The sequence below is a fragment of the Bombina bombina genome, chromosome 2 (assembly GCF_027579735.1).
Source record: "Bombina bombina isolate aBomBom1 chromosome 2, aBomBom1.pri, whole genome shotgun sequence".
In the NCBI taxonomy this organism is placed as follows: domain Eukaryota; kingdom Metazoa; phylum Chordata; class Amphibia; order Anura; family Bombinatoridae; genus Bombina; species Bombina bombina.
The window spans coordinates 792,216,689-792,237,556 of NC_069500.1; the positions used below are offsets into that span (position 1 = coordinate 792,216,689).

At 39.8% G+C, this 20,868-nt stretch overlaps 1 protein-coding gene across 1 annotated transcript in view; it reads left to right on the plus strand.

Annotated features, from left to right (window-relative positions):
* The window catches only part of CRTC1 (CREB regulated transcription coactivator 1), an 871,795-nt gene that overhangs the window by 434,883 nt on the left and 416,044 nt on the right, over positions 1-20,868 (plus strand). Inside the window, exon 3 of the mRNA XM_053702973.1 lies at positions 14,812-14,949. Within this exon, the coding sequence (XP_053558948.1) occupies positions 14,812-14,949 (138 nt within the window). The remainder of the gene's footprint in view (positions 1-14,811; positions 14,950-20,868) is intronic.

Sequence of the window (20,868 nt, forward strand, 5' to 3'; positions counted from 1 at the left end):
TTTGCGTTCGTGCTCATGCCCGATCGTGGGCGGGCCTATACAGTTTATTGCGGGTGTAGCTGTTCCTAAGTGTTTTGCCTTTCGTTACAGAATAGTGTGTCTTCGCAGTTTACTCAGACACATTTTTGAGTTATTAGAAGATCCTATCCTTAACTGATACGGGAATCCGCAGTATTCTACTTCGAATGGCTGATCTCATTAGGCATGAGGGGATGATGTAATTTCCAAATTGTCTGCTTATTGAGATCTTTCCTAGTTTTTTTGTTGGAAGATCAGCGTTCCGTTTGGCTGGCCCTGCGGGTATGCCTGTTTTCTTCCTGGGCGTTAACCTACGGGTTGCCTTATATTTTCTTTTATCCGGTTAGGATGTCTTTTAATTTCGATTATGTGTTTCCTTCGGGAACTTCTGGGATCGATTTTCTTTGGTTGCTTCTTCTGAAGTTTAAGGGACACGTTGGTCCTATGTTTGTCTGTTTTACTTCCCCTCTAAGGGAGGATTTTGGCAACTTGACAGTAATGACCCCAGCTGCGGCTGGTCCTGCTGGGATTCAGATCTTCTGTCCTTTGGCTTATTCAGACACGTGGCACCTGTTCTGCCTGTCTGGTCAGGTGGAGTGCTGAGTGTTTTCTTGTTTTCCTTTACAAGTTCAGCTAGGCACTCTAAAGGATCCGTATGGCAGGAAGGATTGTGTCAGTCCTTATTCAGCCTTCATTCGGGTCAGTGTAGTTCCGCTGCGTCACTCTCTTTGCTCCGATTTCTTCGGGGCCTAGAGTTTCTTTCCTCTCTTGGGAGAATTGGGGGCTTAGCGCCTCCTTACTACCGTTTTGGGCGGTTTGGCCTTCTAATTCTCTGGAATTGTCCTTGGACTTGTTCCTGCTGTGGTTCTCTTCTTGAGACCTTTTGGACTTTCGGGTTCCTTAAGGGGACCTGGTTCCCTTCGGGAGTTGGTTCCTTTGTAGAGATATGGGCAGTGTGGTCTCCTTGAGCTCTGTTTAGGGTTTCTTCCCCGGAGCTGGGGGATGCTCTACATCCTTTTTTCATTTTCTCCTCTTATTTTTATGGGGGTGATGTGGAGACTAGCCTTTGCTCGAGTGACTTGTCCTTGAGGTATCCCCTTGTTCTTGGTCGTCTCGTGGCTGTTTCCGCCGAGGGCTCTAGTGACCTTGTATCTGTCTTTGCTTCCTTAGCTCCTTGGAGCGTTGGACTCTGGCAAGGGGTGGTCTCGTCTTTTGGTTGGGACTTGCAAGTTTTTCTCGTTGTCCATTTTACTTTAGACATTGTATGGATATCTCCCGGGGGTCTGGTTTTTATATCAGACGGGGTATTCTTCTGGATTTTTACCATGCACTCCAGACTACCATATGCATTTAATACGGAAGCAGACATTATTAATGTCTGGAAGTAATTGGAAAATGTGAATAAAAATAAAAATCAAAGATAAAAGAACTAACCTCCTCCACCCCAGGTATATTAAAACATATATAATCACCTCTGTGACATGAGATATTTACTTAGGCACCCAAGATGGTTCATATAGAGCTACAAAAGAGACCTTGGGTATAAATAAATGAACTATCTCTGAACTGTCTTATATAGTGGAAGATTGTGTATATATATATATATATATATATATATATATATATATATATATATATATATATATATATATATATATATATACTTGTAAGGAACAAGAGTAATTAAAATGGGTCCTTTACACTAGAATGACTAATAGCTGGTTAATTAGCTAGAAAGTGATATGTATGAGGAAGCGCTATTTGGTAACTAATGTCTGATATTTGGAGCAACAATAGATTTTTCTGAATATTGAATTATAGAATAAAATTTATCGTATAAGTTGCCTTAATATTAGATTATCCAGTAAACCTAGCATCATAGAAACAATAAATGTTATACTATATATTGGCCTTTTAACAAGGGCTTATTGTTGTGTATAGGCACGCTTAGTTACATGTTACCTAAGGGTTAAATGGGAGGGGAGGTAAACGCAGGTGATAATCTGGAGAAATCCAATCAATATGAAGCAGATACCTTTATAAGGCAACAATTGCAAGACATATGTAGGTATCTGATGACGGCACAACGCCGAAACGCGTAATACCTTTTTTTCCTGCTTGCAAGCCATTTTATGGTTCAATATTTGTTTTATCCTATTGCTAAATAAATATTATTCTAAAGTGCTTTCCTGTGCACCGCTATCTTTTTTTCGCTTTTTACGCTGGTTGACTTGCTGCCTGGCAAGTGAAGGGTTGCTCTTTGATACCAGCTGCAGCTGTTTTTGCGCATTGATCATGTGCTAGCTAGCTGTTCCAATCCTTTGCAGGATGTTGTTCTGCTACCTGTTTCTAAACCTTGTGGTTTCTATTTGGATTGGGCGTTGCCTCCCCTTGTTGTCAGGACCCATTTAGGTCTTGCGAGCTTGTTTGGATTTTTTTTTCTTTTTATGGCGTTCATGTTAACCTTTCGGTTTCCATTTGGTTCTTCCTTGCCTCATTCCTTTGGGAGTTTTCCGCTGGGGTTCCCTTTGCTAGTAAAGGGTGTATGGTGGGGGACCGACGGTTGGGCGACAGTGTCTCCCGGAGGACTGTTGGCTTACTTATATTATTTTTTTTTGTTCTCATGGTATTAAAGAGTAATGCTAGGAAAGCTCAGCAGCATGCACTTGGCCAAGGACACATGCACATTCTTGAGCTCACCTAGGATTAATATTTAACAAAGTATAGCAAGTCAAAATAAGCAAAATTGATGATAGAAGCAAATTGGAAAGTTTTTTTTAAAATGTTATGTTCTATCCAATTCTTTTGACTTTATTGTCCCTTTAATTTAATACAGTATGACTACTTGACTGATATTAATGTTTTGTACTGTTTGGAGCATGGAAATTTGTATTTCATTTACATTGGATAATATATGGTTATTCAGTGGTCTATTATGTGATAAGCTCAAATAAAAAAAATGATGCATTCATTTTAAAGTCTGTTTTTTTTTTTTTTTTTTTTTACATATATTTGTTGTAATGTCACGTATTTCTTGGAGGTTAAAATGTAAAATAAATAAAGAACCCCCCCACACACACACACATTTTCTAGAAATGGAGTATCAAAGTGCCTCTAACAGATTATCAAAAATGCCTAGAGACCCCCATAACCACTTTATAACAGTCCCCTATATAGGCCTTTATAGCCAGGTGATCATTGTGGTAATAGTGGTCAACTGGCGTGCATAAATGTCCAATTTATTTGCATAGAGGCAAAGCCCTTATGTGCAGATGAAAGTTATACTGAAAGACCCTTAATTAAATAAGGATAACCCCTTCTTTTTGGTCCATAGTTTAGGGGGAAAAAACAACCTCACTATTGTTTATAACCTTGTTTATTAAAATTTTAATTAAAAAAAACATTTTGTTTCTAATGTTTGTGAGATTCCACACGACCTTACTCTTGGGAATTCCGTCACATGGCAAAAACACCCTTTACCAGAGCTTTCAAATATCCCTCCTACTTCCCCTTCCCTGACATTTAGTTCTTTGCCTCGTTAAGGAGAGGGCAAGGATAGAGATGTTCTGCAATATTGAAGTTACATTTGAAAATATTCATTACTTTGTTTTACCTTCATAAGACAGTTCCTGGAAGAGAGGGTTTAGGAGAGTACTGCTGGTGCAATATAATTCTCTTCTGTAGAGTTTTCCTCACAAGCAGACCACGGGTGTCGTCAGGTGTTTGTACTTTTCCAGAAGGTCCTATAATGTCAGTTACAACACAGGACATATTCCCACTGCATTAAGTCTATTTTTTCTGGAGCAGAGTTTTGGTGTGGGATGTAATGGTGAGTAAGTAACCTGGTTGTTATGGCTCATTTACTATATGCAGGGGTACTTAGTAAGTACCGATGGCCAACCACATCACATACTAACAGTTTGTGTACAATTATAGGTTTGTGCACTAGGTAAACCTACTTGATTTCTGAGCCTGTTCTGAGGTCTTTGTGGACTACTGGGAGTCTCTTGATTTTATTTCTACTTGATGTTGGGTTCTTAGTTAAGGAGTATGGCCATTTAAATCTCTTGGCTCTGGTACCTCAACACTCTGGTCAAATGTCAGACTATTCAAGTGTGCTAAGGAAGCGGTGCTGACTCAGATTGGAGTGGGGACATAGTGGACTTGGCTTTCTTGTGGCGAGGAGGGAGTTAACTGTTTTTTTCCTTCCACAGGAAAGCGCGTTGGTGGACTTCTGCCTGTTCGTTTCACTCTGCTCAGTCTTATCAGGAAGCACAGCATTGCTGGCACCGCTCTTTACTGCATCATCTTAGGAACTTCAGGGGGTGAAGCCCTATACTGGAGCATATTGGGGTGTAACACAACATATCTATGTGCACCTATATATTTGGCACACATTTTTGGACACTTTACGCTATATTATAGAGTAGGCTTGTTATTTACTATCACTAGAGGGACTCTTTATTGCAAATATTTAGGAAAAAAGGGGTCCTTTGCGATACCTTTCCCTAACGTCTACTGTAGTGCTTATACCGGGCTAGCACTCTATTTGACTAATCATCAGGGAGCAACCTGGGTCTGCAGCCACTAATATTATTGTACCTGAGAGTAGCCCCTCAGATATAATTTCTGTAAACAATGTGCAAGATGGTCATGGTATGTCCCCCTGCACAACTTTGCAGCTCTTGTCTTATGTCTGTTCCACAGACTCAGTCCCAGGTTCCCATTTTACCAGCTACTGTAGGACAACCACCTGTGTATGTTACTCAGGGTGGAGTGTGGAATTTTTAAACGCAGTTGCAGTCTGCAGTTACTTTTTGCAGTTACTGACGAGATTTCGGAAATGCCGCTTGCAAGTAAGCGTAAATGCATATTCAAACATATTTCTTCAGGCTCCTCTTCCAAGGGTAGCACTCCTGCTGGCCATTTGGTTGTCAGACAATCGCAAGATTCAGATTTGGATAAATAATCTTCTAGTTCATAGGGTGATTTATCTGCGGGTTCAGAAAAGAGATTACCTTTCAGTTTAAGATGGACCACCTTTGATTCTTACTTAAGGAGGTATTGAGAACTATAGGAGTTCAGGATCCTAAACCAGTTGAGGACAAGCCTGTACATAAGTTAGATATTATTTTCAGACCCAAGTCCTTTAGCTTTCAAAGGTAAGAACCTATTTGGCCCTGGCTTGGATTCAATTATCTCCACAATGACAAGGAACAAATGAGCTTTCTTGCCTAGGACAAGAAATCTAGGCCTAAGGGTAAATCTTTTGTCTGTGTTTGTTCCTTCGCTGAACATAAATCAGAGATAATCATCTTCTCAGAAGAATGAGTCATCTAAACCTACCTGGAGGCCAAATCCAAGCAGCCAAAGAAATCCTTCTCTAATTCCAAGACAACATAATAAGGCCATAACTGAAATTATTACGAAAGAGTGGTTGAAGCCTGGCCTTTTAACCAAGACTGCATAATAAGGCCATAACTGAAATTATTACGAAAGAGTGGTTGAAACCTGGCATTTTAACCCAACTTCTGCATTTAAAAGGATGCTTCCTTTACCTGCTACTAGTGTGATGCTTTAGGAAAAAATTCCAAAAGTAGATGCAGCCATTTGTACCTTAGCAAAGTGTACTACTATTACTTTAGAGCAGGGCTTGACAAACCCAGGAGCCTCTGAGCCACTGGCTCCTAGAATTTTACCCCTGGCTCCTAACTTTGTGGGTTTTTCTCTATATATCTATATACAATCCCACTGTCAGGCTCCTAAAAATGTCTGGCTCCTAAATATTCTTACTGGCTCCTAATTTGCACTGCTTTAGAGGATAGTACATCTTTTAAAGACTCCACAGATAGAAATTTTGAATCTTTCCACAGCAAGGCTTTCATTCAAGCGGATTATTTGTTAAAACCAGCTGTTGGTATTGCTTGCATGGCTGCAGTTTTAAACTCTTTTTGGTGTAATAACTTATCTGAAAACATTTTACAGATTATTCTATTGATGAAGTTTTTCAACATCATCTGAGCCTTCTTAAATCAGTAAATCCCTTTGCCTGTTATGCTATTATTGACATTATTAGAATCAATGCCAAAAAAAATTGCATTATCAGTCTTGATAAGAACAGCTTTGTGGCTCAAATCTTGGTTGGCTGACATGGCTAGACTTTTATCCTTTTCTTTTCAAGTAAAGTTTCTGTTTAACCATGGTCTAGATGCTATGATTTCTACTGTGACTGGATGTAAAGTTGCTTTTCTCCTTCAGGGCAAGAAGCCTAAAGGAAAGAACAGACCTTCTAATCTTTAACGCTCCTTTTGTCAATCAAGGAATCAAAGGTCAGCCTCTTCTAAAAAACAAGATTCTTCCAGACCTTCCTGGAGCTTAAAGTCCTTCCTGGAACAAGTAAAAAAAAAAAGTCTTCCTCTTCTAAGATCTGGAACTCATGGGAATAATACTTTCAGTTCCAATTCCAGATTTTTACCCCAACCTTGGTTCTGGCTCGATGTTTATTTTTAGCAATATCTAACACTAACAAGATTTTTCATTTCTTCTCATTCCCGGTTGGAAAATCAACCATTCCAAAAAGCTCTCTATATCATCAAACCAGAGTCTCTTTCCTAGGAGTTATCTAAGATTCAATATCAATGAAGCTTTCTTTGACGGATCAAAGCAGATCAGTTTCAAACCGCTTGTGAGACAAATCCTACTGTAGCTTTATGCTTGGAAGTACTAGGTCTAATCATAGTGGCATCAGATGCCACAACTTTTGCTCTGTTTCACATGAGACTGTTATAAATCAGTGGTGCAAGGACTATACTCAACTTTTTCAAAGGATCCTTTTGGATCCCAGAACAAGGAATTCTTTAACATGGTGGATAGAAAATCAATTCATCCTCCGAGGGGCTTATTTTGTCTCTCCTACCTGGACAATGAACTTGACAGATGCAAGTCTCTCGGGTTTGGGGTGCATTCGGGGAGTCGAGGAGAGCACAAGTAGTTTGGTTTCCTCAGGAGGCAAGGTTACCAATCAATATCCTAGAACTTTAGGGCTCTTCAGTGCTTGCCTCCCTGAAAGATGTGAACTACTTGAGTTTTGAATCAGACAGAGTCACATCCGTGGCATAAATCTATCACCAAGCCAGAACACGCATTCTGTCTGGGAAAGAGATCAATCATTGCTTAATTTCTATAATTTACATCTAAGGAGAATGGACTTTACATCAAGATGTATACCATCAAATTGTAGAATGATGGGGCCAATCCCAGAGATTGACCTAATGGCTTATTTGAACACCAAACTTCCCATATATTTTGCAAGATCCAGAGATCCTCAAGCTGAGGTGGTATATGCTCTAGCTCCCTGGTCATTTTGACTTGCTTGCATTTTTTTTTTCTGACACGGGTGATATCTCAGATCAAACGAGCAATCTTAATTTTGATTGCTCCAGCTTGGCCAGGCAGAACTTGGTATGTGGATCTGATTCAAATGTCCAATTGTTTTCTATGGCCTCTTGCATTCAGGCTCTACATTCTATCTCAAGCTCCTTTCCATTATCAAGATCTTGAGTCTCTCAGCTTTAATGCTTGGAGATTGAATGCCTAATTCTCAAATGAGGTTTTTGAAACCTTAATTCAGGCTAGGAACGCTTGTTACTATAACAATCTATCATAACATTTGGAAGGTTTTTCTGTTGTGGTGTTAAAAGCATGGTTTTAGTTGGCAATCTTTTAGAAGGAATGTTTGAATAGGGGGTTATGTCTGTAAGCTCTTTAAAAGGTAAATTTCAGCTTTGTCTGTATTATTCCATAAAAATATTGCAAATCTTCCTGACATTCATTGTTTTTTTTTTTTTTTAGCCATGATTAGACCAGTAATTAAACCAATATCTCCTCCATTGATCTAAATTTAGTTCTTAGAATGTTGCAAATTCCTTTTGGACATTCAGCTTCTTTCTTGGCAAGTATTATTTATTCTAGGAATTTCTTCTGCTAGTAGAGTTTCTGGGTTATCAGCTCTTTCTTATGATCATCTTTATCTTATTTTTCACCAAGATAAGGCAGTATTATGGACAAAATTTTATTTCTTACCAAAAGTTAACTTAACTTAATAAAGAAAATTGTTGTTCCTTCTCTTGTCCTAATCCTAAAAAATTCAAAAGAAAAAAATCATAATTTGGATGTAGCTAGAGCTTTAACATTTTACCTGCAGTCCATGATAGCCAAATGTTTAAACACTTGAAAGTGATGCAGCATAACTTTAAAAAGCTGACTAGAAAATATCACCTGAACATCTCTTTTTAAAAAAGAAAGATATTTTACCTCAAAATGTCCTAAGTATTCAAACCCCATTGCAAAGGACTTTAAGCAGCAAATCAGTATGTCTGTCCCGGGAAAGGCAAGGGAGTGAGCTTTTTGCACACTCGTGTTATTTCCCTATTCAGTCTAAGGAATTTTACTATGAAATCTCATGAGACAAGTGAAATCTCATGGGATCACAGTAAAAGAGTTCATGACCTCAGCACTGGTGATGCTGATTTGCTGCAGTTAATTTCTTCATTTTTTTTTTTTCTCTGCAGCTGGACAGTAACTGAAGTATAACATTTTACCCAGAACTTACTCTGGTGAGCTGAGGAAATTGTGAGGTAAAATATCTTCCTTTTTTACATAGAGATGCTCAGGTGATATTTTCCTGTCAGCTTCATGCAGTTATACTGCATCAGTTTCAAGCTTGAGTATTATGTCCCTTTAAAGTGTAGAATGGTGTTGGGTTTTTACTTTTACACACCATTACATTTTAAGAATAATCTTGAGTTTTTCCTGGTATTGTTTTCTGCTTATTAGTAAAACTGAGCAAGTGTGAACATTTTCCCATTAAGTGCTTGAAGGTATACGCATCAATTTCTTTCATGTAATTGGCAAGAGTCCATGAGCTAGTGACGTATGGGATATACAATCCTACCAGGAGGGGCAAAGTTTCCCAAACATCAAAATGCCTATAAATACACCCCTCACCACACCCACCATTCAGTTTTAAAAACTTTGCCTCCCTATGGAGGCGGTGAATTAAGTTTGTGCTTGATTTTCTTCTGTGATATGCGCTTCTCAGCATTTTGAAGCCCGATTCCTCTGAGTATAGTGAATGTCAGAGGGATGTGAAGGGAGTATTACCTATTGAATTCTATGGTTTTCCTTGCGGAAATCTTTTCATCGGTTCTCTGTTATCGGCCGTAGAGATTCATCTCCTACATCCCTTTTCAGATTGAAGATATACTCTCATATTCCATTAGCTCTACTGATAACTGTTTCAGTACTGGTTTGGCTATCTGCTATATGTGGATGGGTGTCTTTCGGTAAGTATGTTTTCATTACTTAAGACACTCTCAGCTATGGTTTGGCACTTTATGTATTAATGTAAAGTTCTAAATATATGTATTGTACTTATATTTGCCATGAGTCAGGTTTATGTATATTTCCTTTTGCAGACTATCAGTTTCAAAATTGGGAAAACATATTCAGGAAGTTATTTTTTCTTACCTGGGGTATAGTAAAATTGACTGTTTTCATTAATTTTCGCGGGCAAAATGCTAATATTTATTTTGCGTCATTCTTGGCACAATATTTTTTTTGCTGCAAAGGTACGTTCGGTGACGCAAATTGGCCATTTCCGGTGTCTTAGTTGACGCCAGGTTCCTTGCACAAGGTTGCGTCTGCCATGACACGAGTTGCGGCATTTCCGGATGTTGCTAGCGCCCAAAAATTTCATTTTACGTTGCACGTCATTCTTGGCGCAAAATAATTTATTTATTTAAACCCCACTTCCTATATGCCTCTTGCTTTTTTCTATGTTCAGAGGGCTATGCTGTTTGCATTTTTCCCCATTCCTGAAACTGCCATATAAGGAAATTGATCATTTTGCTTTATATGTTGTTTTTTCTCTTACATTTGCAAGATGTCTCAATCTGATCCTGTCTCAGAAACCACTGTTGGATTCCTGCTGCCTGATAACAGTTCTGCCAAAGATAAGTGTATCTGTTGTAAATTAGCGAAGATTAAATCTCCATCGGTAGTATGTAACAGTCATGATAAGCTTTTACATGCAGAGAATGTATCCATCAGTACTAGTACAATGCCTGTTGTTCCTTCAACATCTAATGTACATGATATCCCTGTGAATATAAAAGATTTTATTGCTGATGCGATTCAGAAGGCTTTGTCTGCTATTCCGTCTTCTAATAAATGTAAAAGGTCTTTTAAAACTTCTCATAAAGTTGATGAAATTTCAAATGACTGACAACATACTGATTTATCCTCCTCTGATGAGGATCTATCTGATTCAGAAGATCCTACCTCAGATATTGACACTGACAAATCTACTTATCTCTTTAAGATGGAGTATAGTCATTCTTTGTTAAAAGAGGTGTTGATTACTTTGGATATTGAGGAAACTAGTCCTCTTGATATTAAATCTAGTAAACGTTTAAATTCTGTTTATAAACCTCCTGTGGTTACTACAGAGGTTTTTCCAGTTCCTGATGCTATTTCTGATATGATTTCAAAGTAATGGAATAGGCCTGGTGGTACTTTTATTCATTCTGCTAGGTTTAAAAATTTGTATCCTTTGCCAGCAATTAGATTGGCGTTTTGGAAAAAATCCCCAAAGTTATTGGGGCTATCTCTACTCTTGCCAAACGTACTACTAGCTCTATGGAAGATATTACTTCCTTTAAGGACCCTTTAGATAGGAAACTTGAATCTTATCTAAGGAAAGCTTATTTATATTCTGGCTATCTTCTCAGGCCTGTCATTTATCTGGCTTATGTTGCAGCTGCATCAACTTTTTGGTTGGAAAGTTTAGCACAACAGGAAACAGATCCTGATTTGTCTAGCATTGTTCGCTTGCCCTAGCATGCTAATCATTTTATCTGTTATGCTATTTTTGATGTCATCAAAATTGATGTTAAATCTATGTCTTTAGCTATTTTAGCTAGAAGAGCTTTGTGGCTCAAATATTGGAATGCTGACATGACTTCTAAGTCCAGATTGCTATCTCTTTCTTTCCAAGGTAACACTTTATTTGGTTCTCAGTTGGATTAAATTTTTTTAACTGTTACTGGGGGGAAGGGAGTTTTTTTTTACCTCAGGGTAAATCTAATGCTTCTAATCATTTTTGTTCTTTTCGACAGAATAAGTAACAGAAAGCCAATCCTTTCCCCAAAGAATCTGGTTCCAATTGGAAACCCTCTTCAAGTTGGAATAAATCCAAGCCTTTTAAGAAACCAAAACCAGTCCCCAAGTCTGCATGAAGGTGCGGCCCTCATTCTAGCTCAGCTGGTGGGGGGCAGAATAAAATTTTTCCAAAACATTTGGGCAGATTCTGTCCAAAATCAATGGATTCAGAGCATTGTCTCTCACAGCTATCGAATAGGATTCAGAGTAAGACTTCCCGTGAGAAGATTTTTTCTCTCGCGCGTTCCAGCAAATCCAGTTAAGGCTCAGGCTTTTCTGAAGTGTGTTTCAGATCTGGAGCTTTCAGGGGTAATTATACCAGTTCCGTTTCAGGAACAGGGTCTGGGGTTTTATTCAAACCTATTCATTGTCCCAAAGAAAGAAAATTAATTCAGGCCAGTTCTGGATCTTAAAATTTTGAACCGTTTTGTGCCAACTTTCAAAATGGTGACTATAAGGACTATTCTGCCTTTTGTTCAGCAAGGTCATTATATGTCCATGATAGACTTACAGGATGCATATTTTCAAATTCTGATTCATCCAGACTACTATCGGTTTCTGAGATTCTCTTTTCTAGACAAGCATTACCAATTTGTCGATCTTCCATTTGGACTAGTGACAGCTCCAAGAATGTTTTCAAAAGTTCTCGGTGCCCTACTCTCTGTAATCAGAGAACAGGGTATTGCAGTGTTTCCTTATTTGGACGATATCTTGGTACTAGCTCAGTCTTTACATTTTGCCGAATCTCACATGAATCAACTAGTGTTGTTTCTTCAGACATGGTTGGAGGATCAATTTACCAAAAAGTCCCTTGTTTCCTCAGACAAGGCTCTCCTTTTTAGGTTTCCAGATAGATTCAGTGTCCATGACTCTGTCTCTAACAGAAAAAAGACAAATGAAATTGGTTTCAGCCTGTCAGAATCTTCAGTCTCAATCATGCCCTTTAGTGGCTATGTGCATGGAGGTCTCATGACTGCAGCATCGGACGCGATCCCCTTTGCTCGTTTTTATATGAGACTTCTCCAGCTTTGTATGCTGAATCAATGGTGCAGGGATTATACAAAGATATCACAAATAATATCCTTAAATCCCAATGTTCAACTTTCTCTGACTTGGTGGTTAAATCACTACCGTATAATTCAAGGGGCCTCTTTTGTTCATCCAACCTGGATTGTAATCACAACAGATGCAAGTCTTTCAGGTTGGGGAGCAGTCTGGGGATCTCTGACAGCACAAGGGGTTTGGAAATCTCAAGATGCGAGGTTACCAATTAATATTTTAGAACTCCGTGCTATTTTCAGGGCTCTTCAGGTTTGGCCTCTGTTAAAGAGAGAACCATTCATTTGTTTTCAGACAGACAATATCACAATTGTGGCATATGTCAATCATCAGGGTGGGACTCGCAGTCCCCTAGCTATGAAAGAAGTATCTCGGATACTTTCTTGGGCGTAATCCAGCTCTTGTCTAATTTCTGCGGTACATATCCCAGGTGTAGACAATTGGGAAGCAGATTATCTCAGCCGTCAAAATTTACATCCCAGGGAGTTGTCTCTCCATCCAGATGTGCTTTTTCAGATATGGGGTCTTCCAGAAATAGATCGGATGGCTTCCCATCTAAACAAGAAACTTCCCAGGTACCTGTCCAGGTTCAGGGATCCTCAGGCGAAGTTGATGGATGCGTTAGCAGTTCCTTGGTTTTACCAACCTGCTTATATCTTCCCACCTTTAGTTCTTCTTCCAAGACTGATCTCCAAGATCATCATGGAACATGTGTTTGTGTTTCTGGTAGCACCAGCATGGCCTCACAGGTTCTGGTATGCGGACCTTGTCCGGATGTCCAGTTGTCAACCATGGCCACTTCCTTTAACACCAGACCTTCTGTCTGAAGGACCGTTTTTCCATCAGGATCTCAAATCATTGAATTTGAAGATATGGAAATTGAACGCTTCTAGGAAGATTTATTATTGAGTTTGGAAGACTTATATTTCATGGTGTTCTTCTCATAAATTCTCCTGGCATTCTTTTAGACTTCCTAGAATTTTACTGCCTTTACAGATTTCTTCAGGATGGTTTGGATAAAGGTTTGTCTGCAAGTTCCTTGAAGGGACACATCTCTGCTCTTTCTGTTTTATTTCACAGAAAGATTGCTAAGCTTCCTGATATTCACTGTTTTGTTCAGGCTTTGGTCCGTATCAAGCCTGTGATTAAATCAATCTCTCCTCCTTGGAGTCTTAATTTGGTTTTGAAAGCTTTACAGACTCCTCCTTTTGAGCCTATGCATTCTTTAGATATTAAACTACTTTCTTGGAAAGTGTTGTTCCTTTTGGCTATCTCTTCTGCTAGAAGAGTTTCTGAATTATCTGCTCTTTCTTGTGAGTCACCTTTTCCGATTTTTCATCAAGATAAGGCAGTTTTGCGGACTTCATTTAAATTTTTACCTAAAATTGTGAATTCTAACAACATTAATAGGGAAATTGTTGCCCCCTCTTTGTGTCCTAATCCTAAGAATTCTTTGGAGAGAGCCTTACATTCTCTGGATGTTGTAAGAGCTTTGAAATATAATGTTGAAGCTACTAAAGATTTCATGAAGACTTCTAGTCTATTTGTTGTCTTTTCTGGTTCTAGGAAAGGCCAGAAAGCTTCTGCCATTTCCTTGGTATCTTGTTTAAAGCTTTTGATTCATAAGGCTTATTTGGAGTCGGGTCAGGCCCCGCCTCAGAGAATCACAGCTCATTCTACTAGATCAGTTTCCACTTCGTGGGCTTTTAAGAATGAAGCTTCAGTTGGTCAGATTTGCAAAGCAGCGACTTGGTCTTCTTTGCATACATTTACTAAATTCTACCATTTGATGTATTTGCTTCTTCGAAAGCAGTTTTAGGTAGAAAAGTTCTTCAGGCAGCTGTTTCAGTTGGATTCCTCTGCTTATGTGTTAAGTTTTTTCTTTTAAATTATGAAAAAAACTTATTTTTTTGGTTGTGGATTTAATTTTTTCAGCGGAAAATGGCTGTTTTTATTTTATCCCTCCCTCTCTAGTGACTCTTCTGTGGAGTTCCACATCTTGGGTATTACTATCCCATACATCACTAGCTCATGGACTCTTGCCAATTACATGAAAGAATACATAATTTATATAAGAACTTACCTGATAAATTCATTTCTTTCATATTGGCAAGAGTCCATAAGACCCACCTTTTTTATGGTGGTTATGTTTTTTGTGTAAAGCACAATTATATTTCCAGATCCTTTTTTGATGCTTTTTACTCCTTTTCCTTAAATTGAATTGTGGCTATTCGTTAAACTGAATTGTGGGTGTGGTGAGGGGTGTATTTATAGGCATTTTGAGGTTTGTATATCCCATACGTCACTAGCTCATGGACTCTTGCTAATATGAAAGAAATTAATTTATCAGGTAAGTTCTTACATAAATTATTATTTTTTTTTCATGCTTATCGATTTAGCTTTTGTTCAGCTGTATTTAAACCTTTGGGATTTTTATTTAATATCAATAAAAATGAATGACAGTTGCAATGCTACTGTTGCAAAATGTAATAATTATCTGTTTGTTTTTTTCAGACTCCTTTTCAGGCTTCTGGTTTAGACACAAATAGAACGACTCGGCATCATGGGCTAGTGGACAGAGTTTACCGGGAAAGAAATCGCCTCGGATCACCTCATAGACGGCCTTTGTCAGTGGATAAACATGGACGACAAATATCCTTTCTGTATAATTTTTTATTTTCTATAAAGTAATCTTTAACAATATATATATATAAATGTGTGCCCAGTTGCAAGGGTGTAGAGGCAGTCAGAAATGATAATCTGAGCATCACTCATATTTTTAATACCTCTATGAAGTTTGTGAGAGTGTAAGAGACCTACACCCTGAAAAATATATATATTAATGTTTAAATCCAATTAGGGCTGACATCTTTGAATAATATATTGTGTGTATGTGTATATATATATATATATATATATATATATATATATATATATATATATATATATATATATATATATATATATATAAAATTAGATTTGTATGCCCCTTCCTTACAATTCAAAACCTCATAATTATATATTATAAATATATTAAGTCCAGTGAGTGAAGTACTGCTTATGATAAATTATCCCTGAGGCTTACTTTTTTTAAAAGTTGCATAACTTGGAAACAAAAGAAATCTAATTGTGCTGAAATTTGGCAGTTTTGTAGCTATTACTAGTATGTATATGTATAAATATATATTTATATATTTGTGTGAAAATATGCAGTAGCATAGTTCTTTTCATATCTGCAATTAAAGTATTCAAGAAATATTGAATACAAATATTTTTAATATTTACATTATGGTTTGGGGGAGTCAGGGAAAACTCGCCTAGTAGCTGGCACCCAGTTTACATTTGATTATTCTATATATACAGGGAGTGCAGAATTATTAGGCAAATGAGTATTTTGACCACATCATCCTCTTTATGCATGTTGTCTTACTCCAAGCTGTATAGGCTCGAAAGCCTACTACCAATTAAGCATATTAGGTGATGTGCATCTCTGTAATGAGAAGGGGTGTTGTCTAATGACATCAACACCCTATATCAGGTGTGCATAATTATTTGGCAACTTCCTTTTCTTTGGCAAAATGGGTCAAAAGAAGGACTTGACAGGCTCAGAAAAGTCAAAAATAGTGAGATATCTTGCAGAGGGATGCAGCACTCTTAAAATTGCAAAGCTTCTGAAGCGTGATCATCAAACAATCAAGCGTTTCATTCAAAATAGTCAACAGTGTGGAAAAACCAAGGCGCAAAATAACTGCCCATGAACTGAGAAAAGTCAAGCGTGCAGCTGCCAAGATGCCACTTGCCACCAGTTTGGCCATATTTCAGAGCTGCAACATCACTGGAGTGCCCAAAAGCACAAGATGTGCAATACTCAGAGACATGGCCAAGGTAAGAAAGGCTGAAAGACGACCACCACTGAACAAGACACACAAGCTGAAACGTCAAGACTGGGCCAAGAAATATCTCAAGACTGATTTTTCTAAGGTTTTATGGACTGATGAAATGAGAGTGAGTCTTGATGGGCCAGATGGATGGGCCCGTGGCTGGATTGGTAAAGGGCAGAGAGCTCCAGTCCGTCTCAGACGCCAGCAAGGTGGAGGTGGAGTACTGGTTTGGGCTGGTATCATCAAAGATGAGCTTGTGGGGCCATTTTGGGTTGAGGATGGAGTCAAGCTCAACTCCCAGTCCTACTGCCAGTTTCTGGAAGACACCTTCTTCAAGCAGTGGTACAGGAAGAAGTCTGCATCCTTCAAGAAAAACATGATTTCTCCAACATAGGTGTGTCCGGTCCACGGCGTCATCCTTACTTGTGGGATATTCTCTTCCCCAACAGGAAATGGCAAAGAGCCCAGCAAAGCTGGTCACATGATCCCTCCTAGGCTCCGCCTACCCCAGTCATTCTCTTTGCCGTTGTACAGGCAACATCTCCACGGAGATGGCTTAGAGTTTTTTAGTGTTTAACTGTAGTTTTTTATTATTCAATCAAGAGTTTGTTATTTTGAAATAGTGCTGGTATGTACTATTTACTCAGAAACAGAAAAGAGATGAAGATTTCTGTTTGTATGAGGAAAATGATTTTAGCAACCGTAACTAAAATCCATGGCTGTTCCACACAGGACTGTTGAGAGCAATTAACTTCAGTTGGGGGAACAGTGTGCAGTCTCTTGCTGCTTGAGGTATGACACATTCTAACAAGACGATGTAATGCTGGAAGCTGTCATTTTCCCTATGGGATCCGGTAAGCCATATTTATTACGATCGTAAATAAGGGCTTTACAAGGGCTTATTTAGACTGTAGACTTTTCTGGGCTAAATCGATTCATTATTAGCACATATTTAGCCTTGAGGAATCATTTTATCTGGGTATTTTGATATAATAATATCGGCAGGCACTGTATTAGACACCTTATTTCTTAGGGGCTTTCCCAAAGCATAAGCAGAGTCTCATTTTCGCGCCGGTGTGGCGCACTTGTTTTTGAGAGGCATGGCATGCAGTCGCATGTGAGAGGAGCTCTGATACTTAGAAAAGACTTTCTGAAGGCGTCATTTGGTATCGTATTCCCCTTTGGGCTTGGTTGGGTCTCAGCAAAGCAGATACCAGGGACTGTAAAGGGGTTAAAGCTTATAACGGCTCCGGTTCCGTTATTTTAAGGGTTAAAGCTTCCAAATTTGGTGTGCAATATTTTTAAGGCTTTAAGACACTGTGGTGAAAATTTTGTGATTTTTGAACAATTCCTTCATGTTTTTTCGCAATTGCAGTAACAAAGTGTGTTCAGTTTAAAATTTAAAGTGACAGTAACGGTTTTATTTTAAAACGTTTTTTGTACTTTCTTATCAAGTTTATGCCTGTTTAACATGTCTGAACTACCAGATAGACTGTGTTCTGAATGTGGGGAAGCCAGAATTCCTATTCATTTAAATAAATGTGATTTATGTGATAATGACAATGATGCCCAAGATGATTCCTCAAGTGAGGGGAGTAAGCATGGTACTGCATCATTCCCTCCTTCGTCTACACGAGTCTTGCCCACTCAGGAGGCCCCTAGTACATCTAGCGCGCCAATACTCCTTACTATGCAACAATTAACGGCTGTAATGGATAATTCTGTCAAAAACATTTTAGCCAAAATGAAACCTTGTCAGCGTAAGCGTGGCTGCTCTGTTTTAGTTACTGAAGAGCATGACGACGCTGATATTAATATCTCTGAAGGGCCCCTAATCCAGTTTGAGGGGGCCAGGGAGGTTTTGTCTGAGGGAGAAATTACTGATTCAGGGAACATTTCTCATCAGGCTGAATCTGATGTGATTACATTTAAATTTAAGTTGGAACATCTCCGCATTTTGCTTAAGGAGGTATTATCCACTCTGGATGATTGTGAAAAGTTGGTCATTCCAGAGAAACTATGTAAAATGGACAAGTTCCTAGAGGTGCCGGGGCTCCCAGAAGCTTTTCCTATACCCAAGCGGGTGGCGGACATTGTTAATAAAGAATGGGAAAGGCCCGGTATTCCTTTCGTCCCTCCCCCCATATTTAAAAAATTGTTTCCTATGGTCGACCCCAGAAAGGACTTATGGCAGTCAGTTCCCAAGGTCGAGGGAGCGGTTTCTACTTTAAACAAACGCACCACTATACCCATAGAGGATAGTTGTGCTTTCAAGGATCCTATGGATAAAAAATTAGAAGGTTTGCTTAAAAAGATGTTTGTTCAGCAGGGTTACCTTCTACAACCCATTTCATGCATTGTCCCTGTCACTACAGCTGCATATTTCTGGTTTGATGAACTGATTAAGGTGCTCGATAGTGATTCTCCTCCTTATGAGGAGATTATGGACAGAATCAATGCTCTCAAATTGGCTAATTCTTTCACTCTAGACGCCACTTTGCAAGTGGCTAGGTTAGCGGCTAAGAATTCTGGGTTTGCTATTGTGGCGCGCAGAGCGCTTTGGTTGAAATCTTGGTCGGCTGATGCGTCTTCCAAGAACAAGTTACTAAACATTCCTTTCAAGGGGAAAACGCTGTTTGGCCCTGACTTGAAAGAGATTATCTCTGATATCACTGGGGGTAAGGGCCACGCCCTTCCTCAGGATAGGCCTTTCAAGGCAAAAAATAGACCTAATTTTCGTCCCTTTCGTAAAAACGGACCAGCTCAAAGTGCTACGTCCTCTAAGCAAGAGGGTAATACTTCTCAAGCCAAGCCAGCTTGGAGACCAATGCAAGGCTGGAACAAGGGAAAGCAGGCCAAGAAACCTGTCACTGCTACCAAGACAGCATGAAATATTGGCCCCCGATCCGGGACCGGATCTGGTGGGGGGCAGACTCTCTCTCTTCGCTCAGGCTTGGGCAAGAGATGTTCTGGATCCTTGGGCGCTAGAAATAGTCTCCCAGGGTTATCTTCTGGAATTCAAGGGACTTCCCCCAAGGGGGAGGTTCCACAGGTCTCAGTTGTCTTCAGACCACATAAAAAGACAGGCGTTCTTACATTGTGTAGAAGACCTGTTAAAAATGGGAGTGATTCATCCTGTTCCATTAAGAGAACAAGGGATGGGGTTCTACTCCAATCTGTTCATAGTTCCCAAAAAAGAGGGAACGTTCAGACCAATCTTAGATCTCAAGATCTTAAACAAATTTCTCAAGGTCCCATCTTTCAAGATGGAAACCATTCGAACTATCCTTCCTTCCATCCAGGAAGGTCAATTCATGACCACGGTGGATTTAAAGGATGCGTATCTACATATTCCTATCCACAAGGAACATCATCAGTTCCTAAGGTTTGCATTCCTGGACAAACATTACCAGTTTGTGGCGCTTCCTTTCGGATTAGCCACTGCTCCAAGGATTTTCACAAAGGTACTAGGGTCCCTTCTAGCGGTACTAAGACCAAGGGGAATTGCAGTAGTTCCTTACCTGGACGACATTCTGATTCAAGCGTCGTCCCTCCCTCGAGCAAAGGCTCACACGGACATCGTCCTGGCCTTTCTCAGATCTCACGGCTGGAAAGTGAACGTGGAAAAGAGTTCTCTATCCCCGTCAACAAGGGTTCCCTTCTTGGGAACAATTATAGACTCCTCAGAAATGAGGATTTTTCTAACAGAGGCCAGAAAGACAAAGCTTCTGGACTCTTGTCGGATACTTCATTCCGTTCCTCTTCCTTCCGTAGCTCAGTGCATGGAAGTGATCGGGTTGATGGTAGCGGCAATGGACATAGTTCCTTTTGCGCGCATTCATCTAAGACCATTACAACTGTGCATGCTCAGTCAGTGGAATGGGGACTATACAGACTTGTCTCCAAAGATACAAGTAAATCAGAGGACCAGAGACTCACTCCGTTGGTGGCTGTCCCTGGACAACCTGTCGCGAGGAATGACATTCCGCAGACCAGAGTGGGTCATTGTCACGACCGACGCCAGTCTGATGGGCTGGGGCGCGGTCTGGGGATCCCTGAAAGCTCAGGGTCTTTGGTCTCGGGAAGAATCTCTTCTACCGATAAATATTCTGGAACTGAGAGCGATATTCAATGCTCTCAAGGCTTGGCCTCAGCTAGCGAGGACCAAGTTCATTCGGTTTCAATCAGACAACATGACGACTGTTGCGTACATCAACCATCAGGGGGGAACAAGGAGTTCCCTAGCGATGGAAGAAGTGACCAAGATTATTCTATGGGCGGAGTCTCACTCCTGCCACCTGTCTGCTATCCACATCCCGGGAGTGGAAAATTGGGAAGCGGATTTTCTGAGTCGTCAGACATTGCATCCGGGGGAGTGGGAACTCCATCCGGAAATCTTTGCCCAAGTCACTCAACTATGGGGCATTCCAGACATGGATCTGATGGCCTCTCGTCAGAACTTCAAAGTTCCTTGCTACGGGTCCAGATCCAGGGATCCCAAGGCGGCTCTAGTGGATGCACTAGTAGCACCTTGGACCTTCAAACTAGCTTATGTGTTCCCGCCGTTTCCTCTCATCCCCAGGCTGGTAGCCAGGATCAATCAGGAGAGGGCGTCGGTGATCTTGATAGCTCCTGCGTGGCCACGCAGGACTTGGTATGCAGATCTGGTGAATATGTCATCGGCTCCACC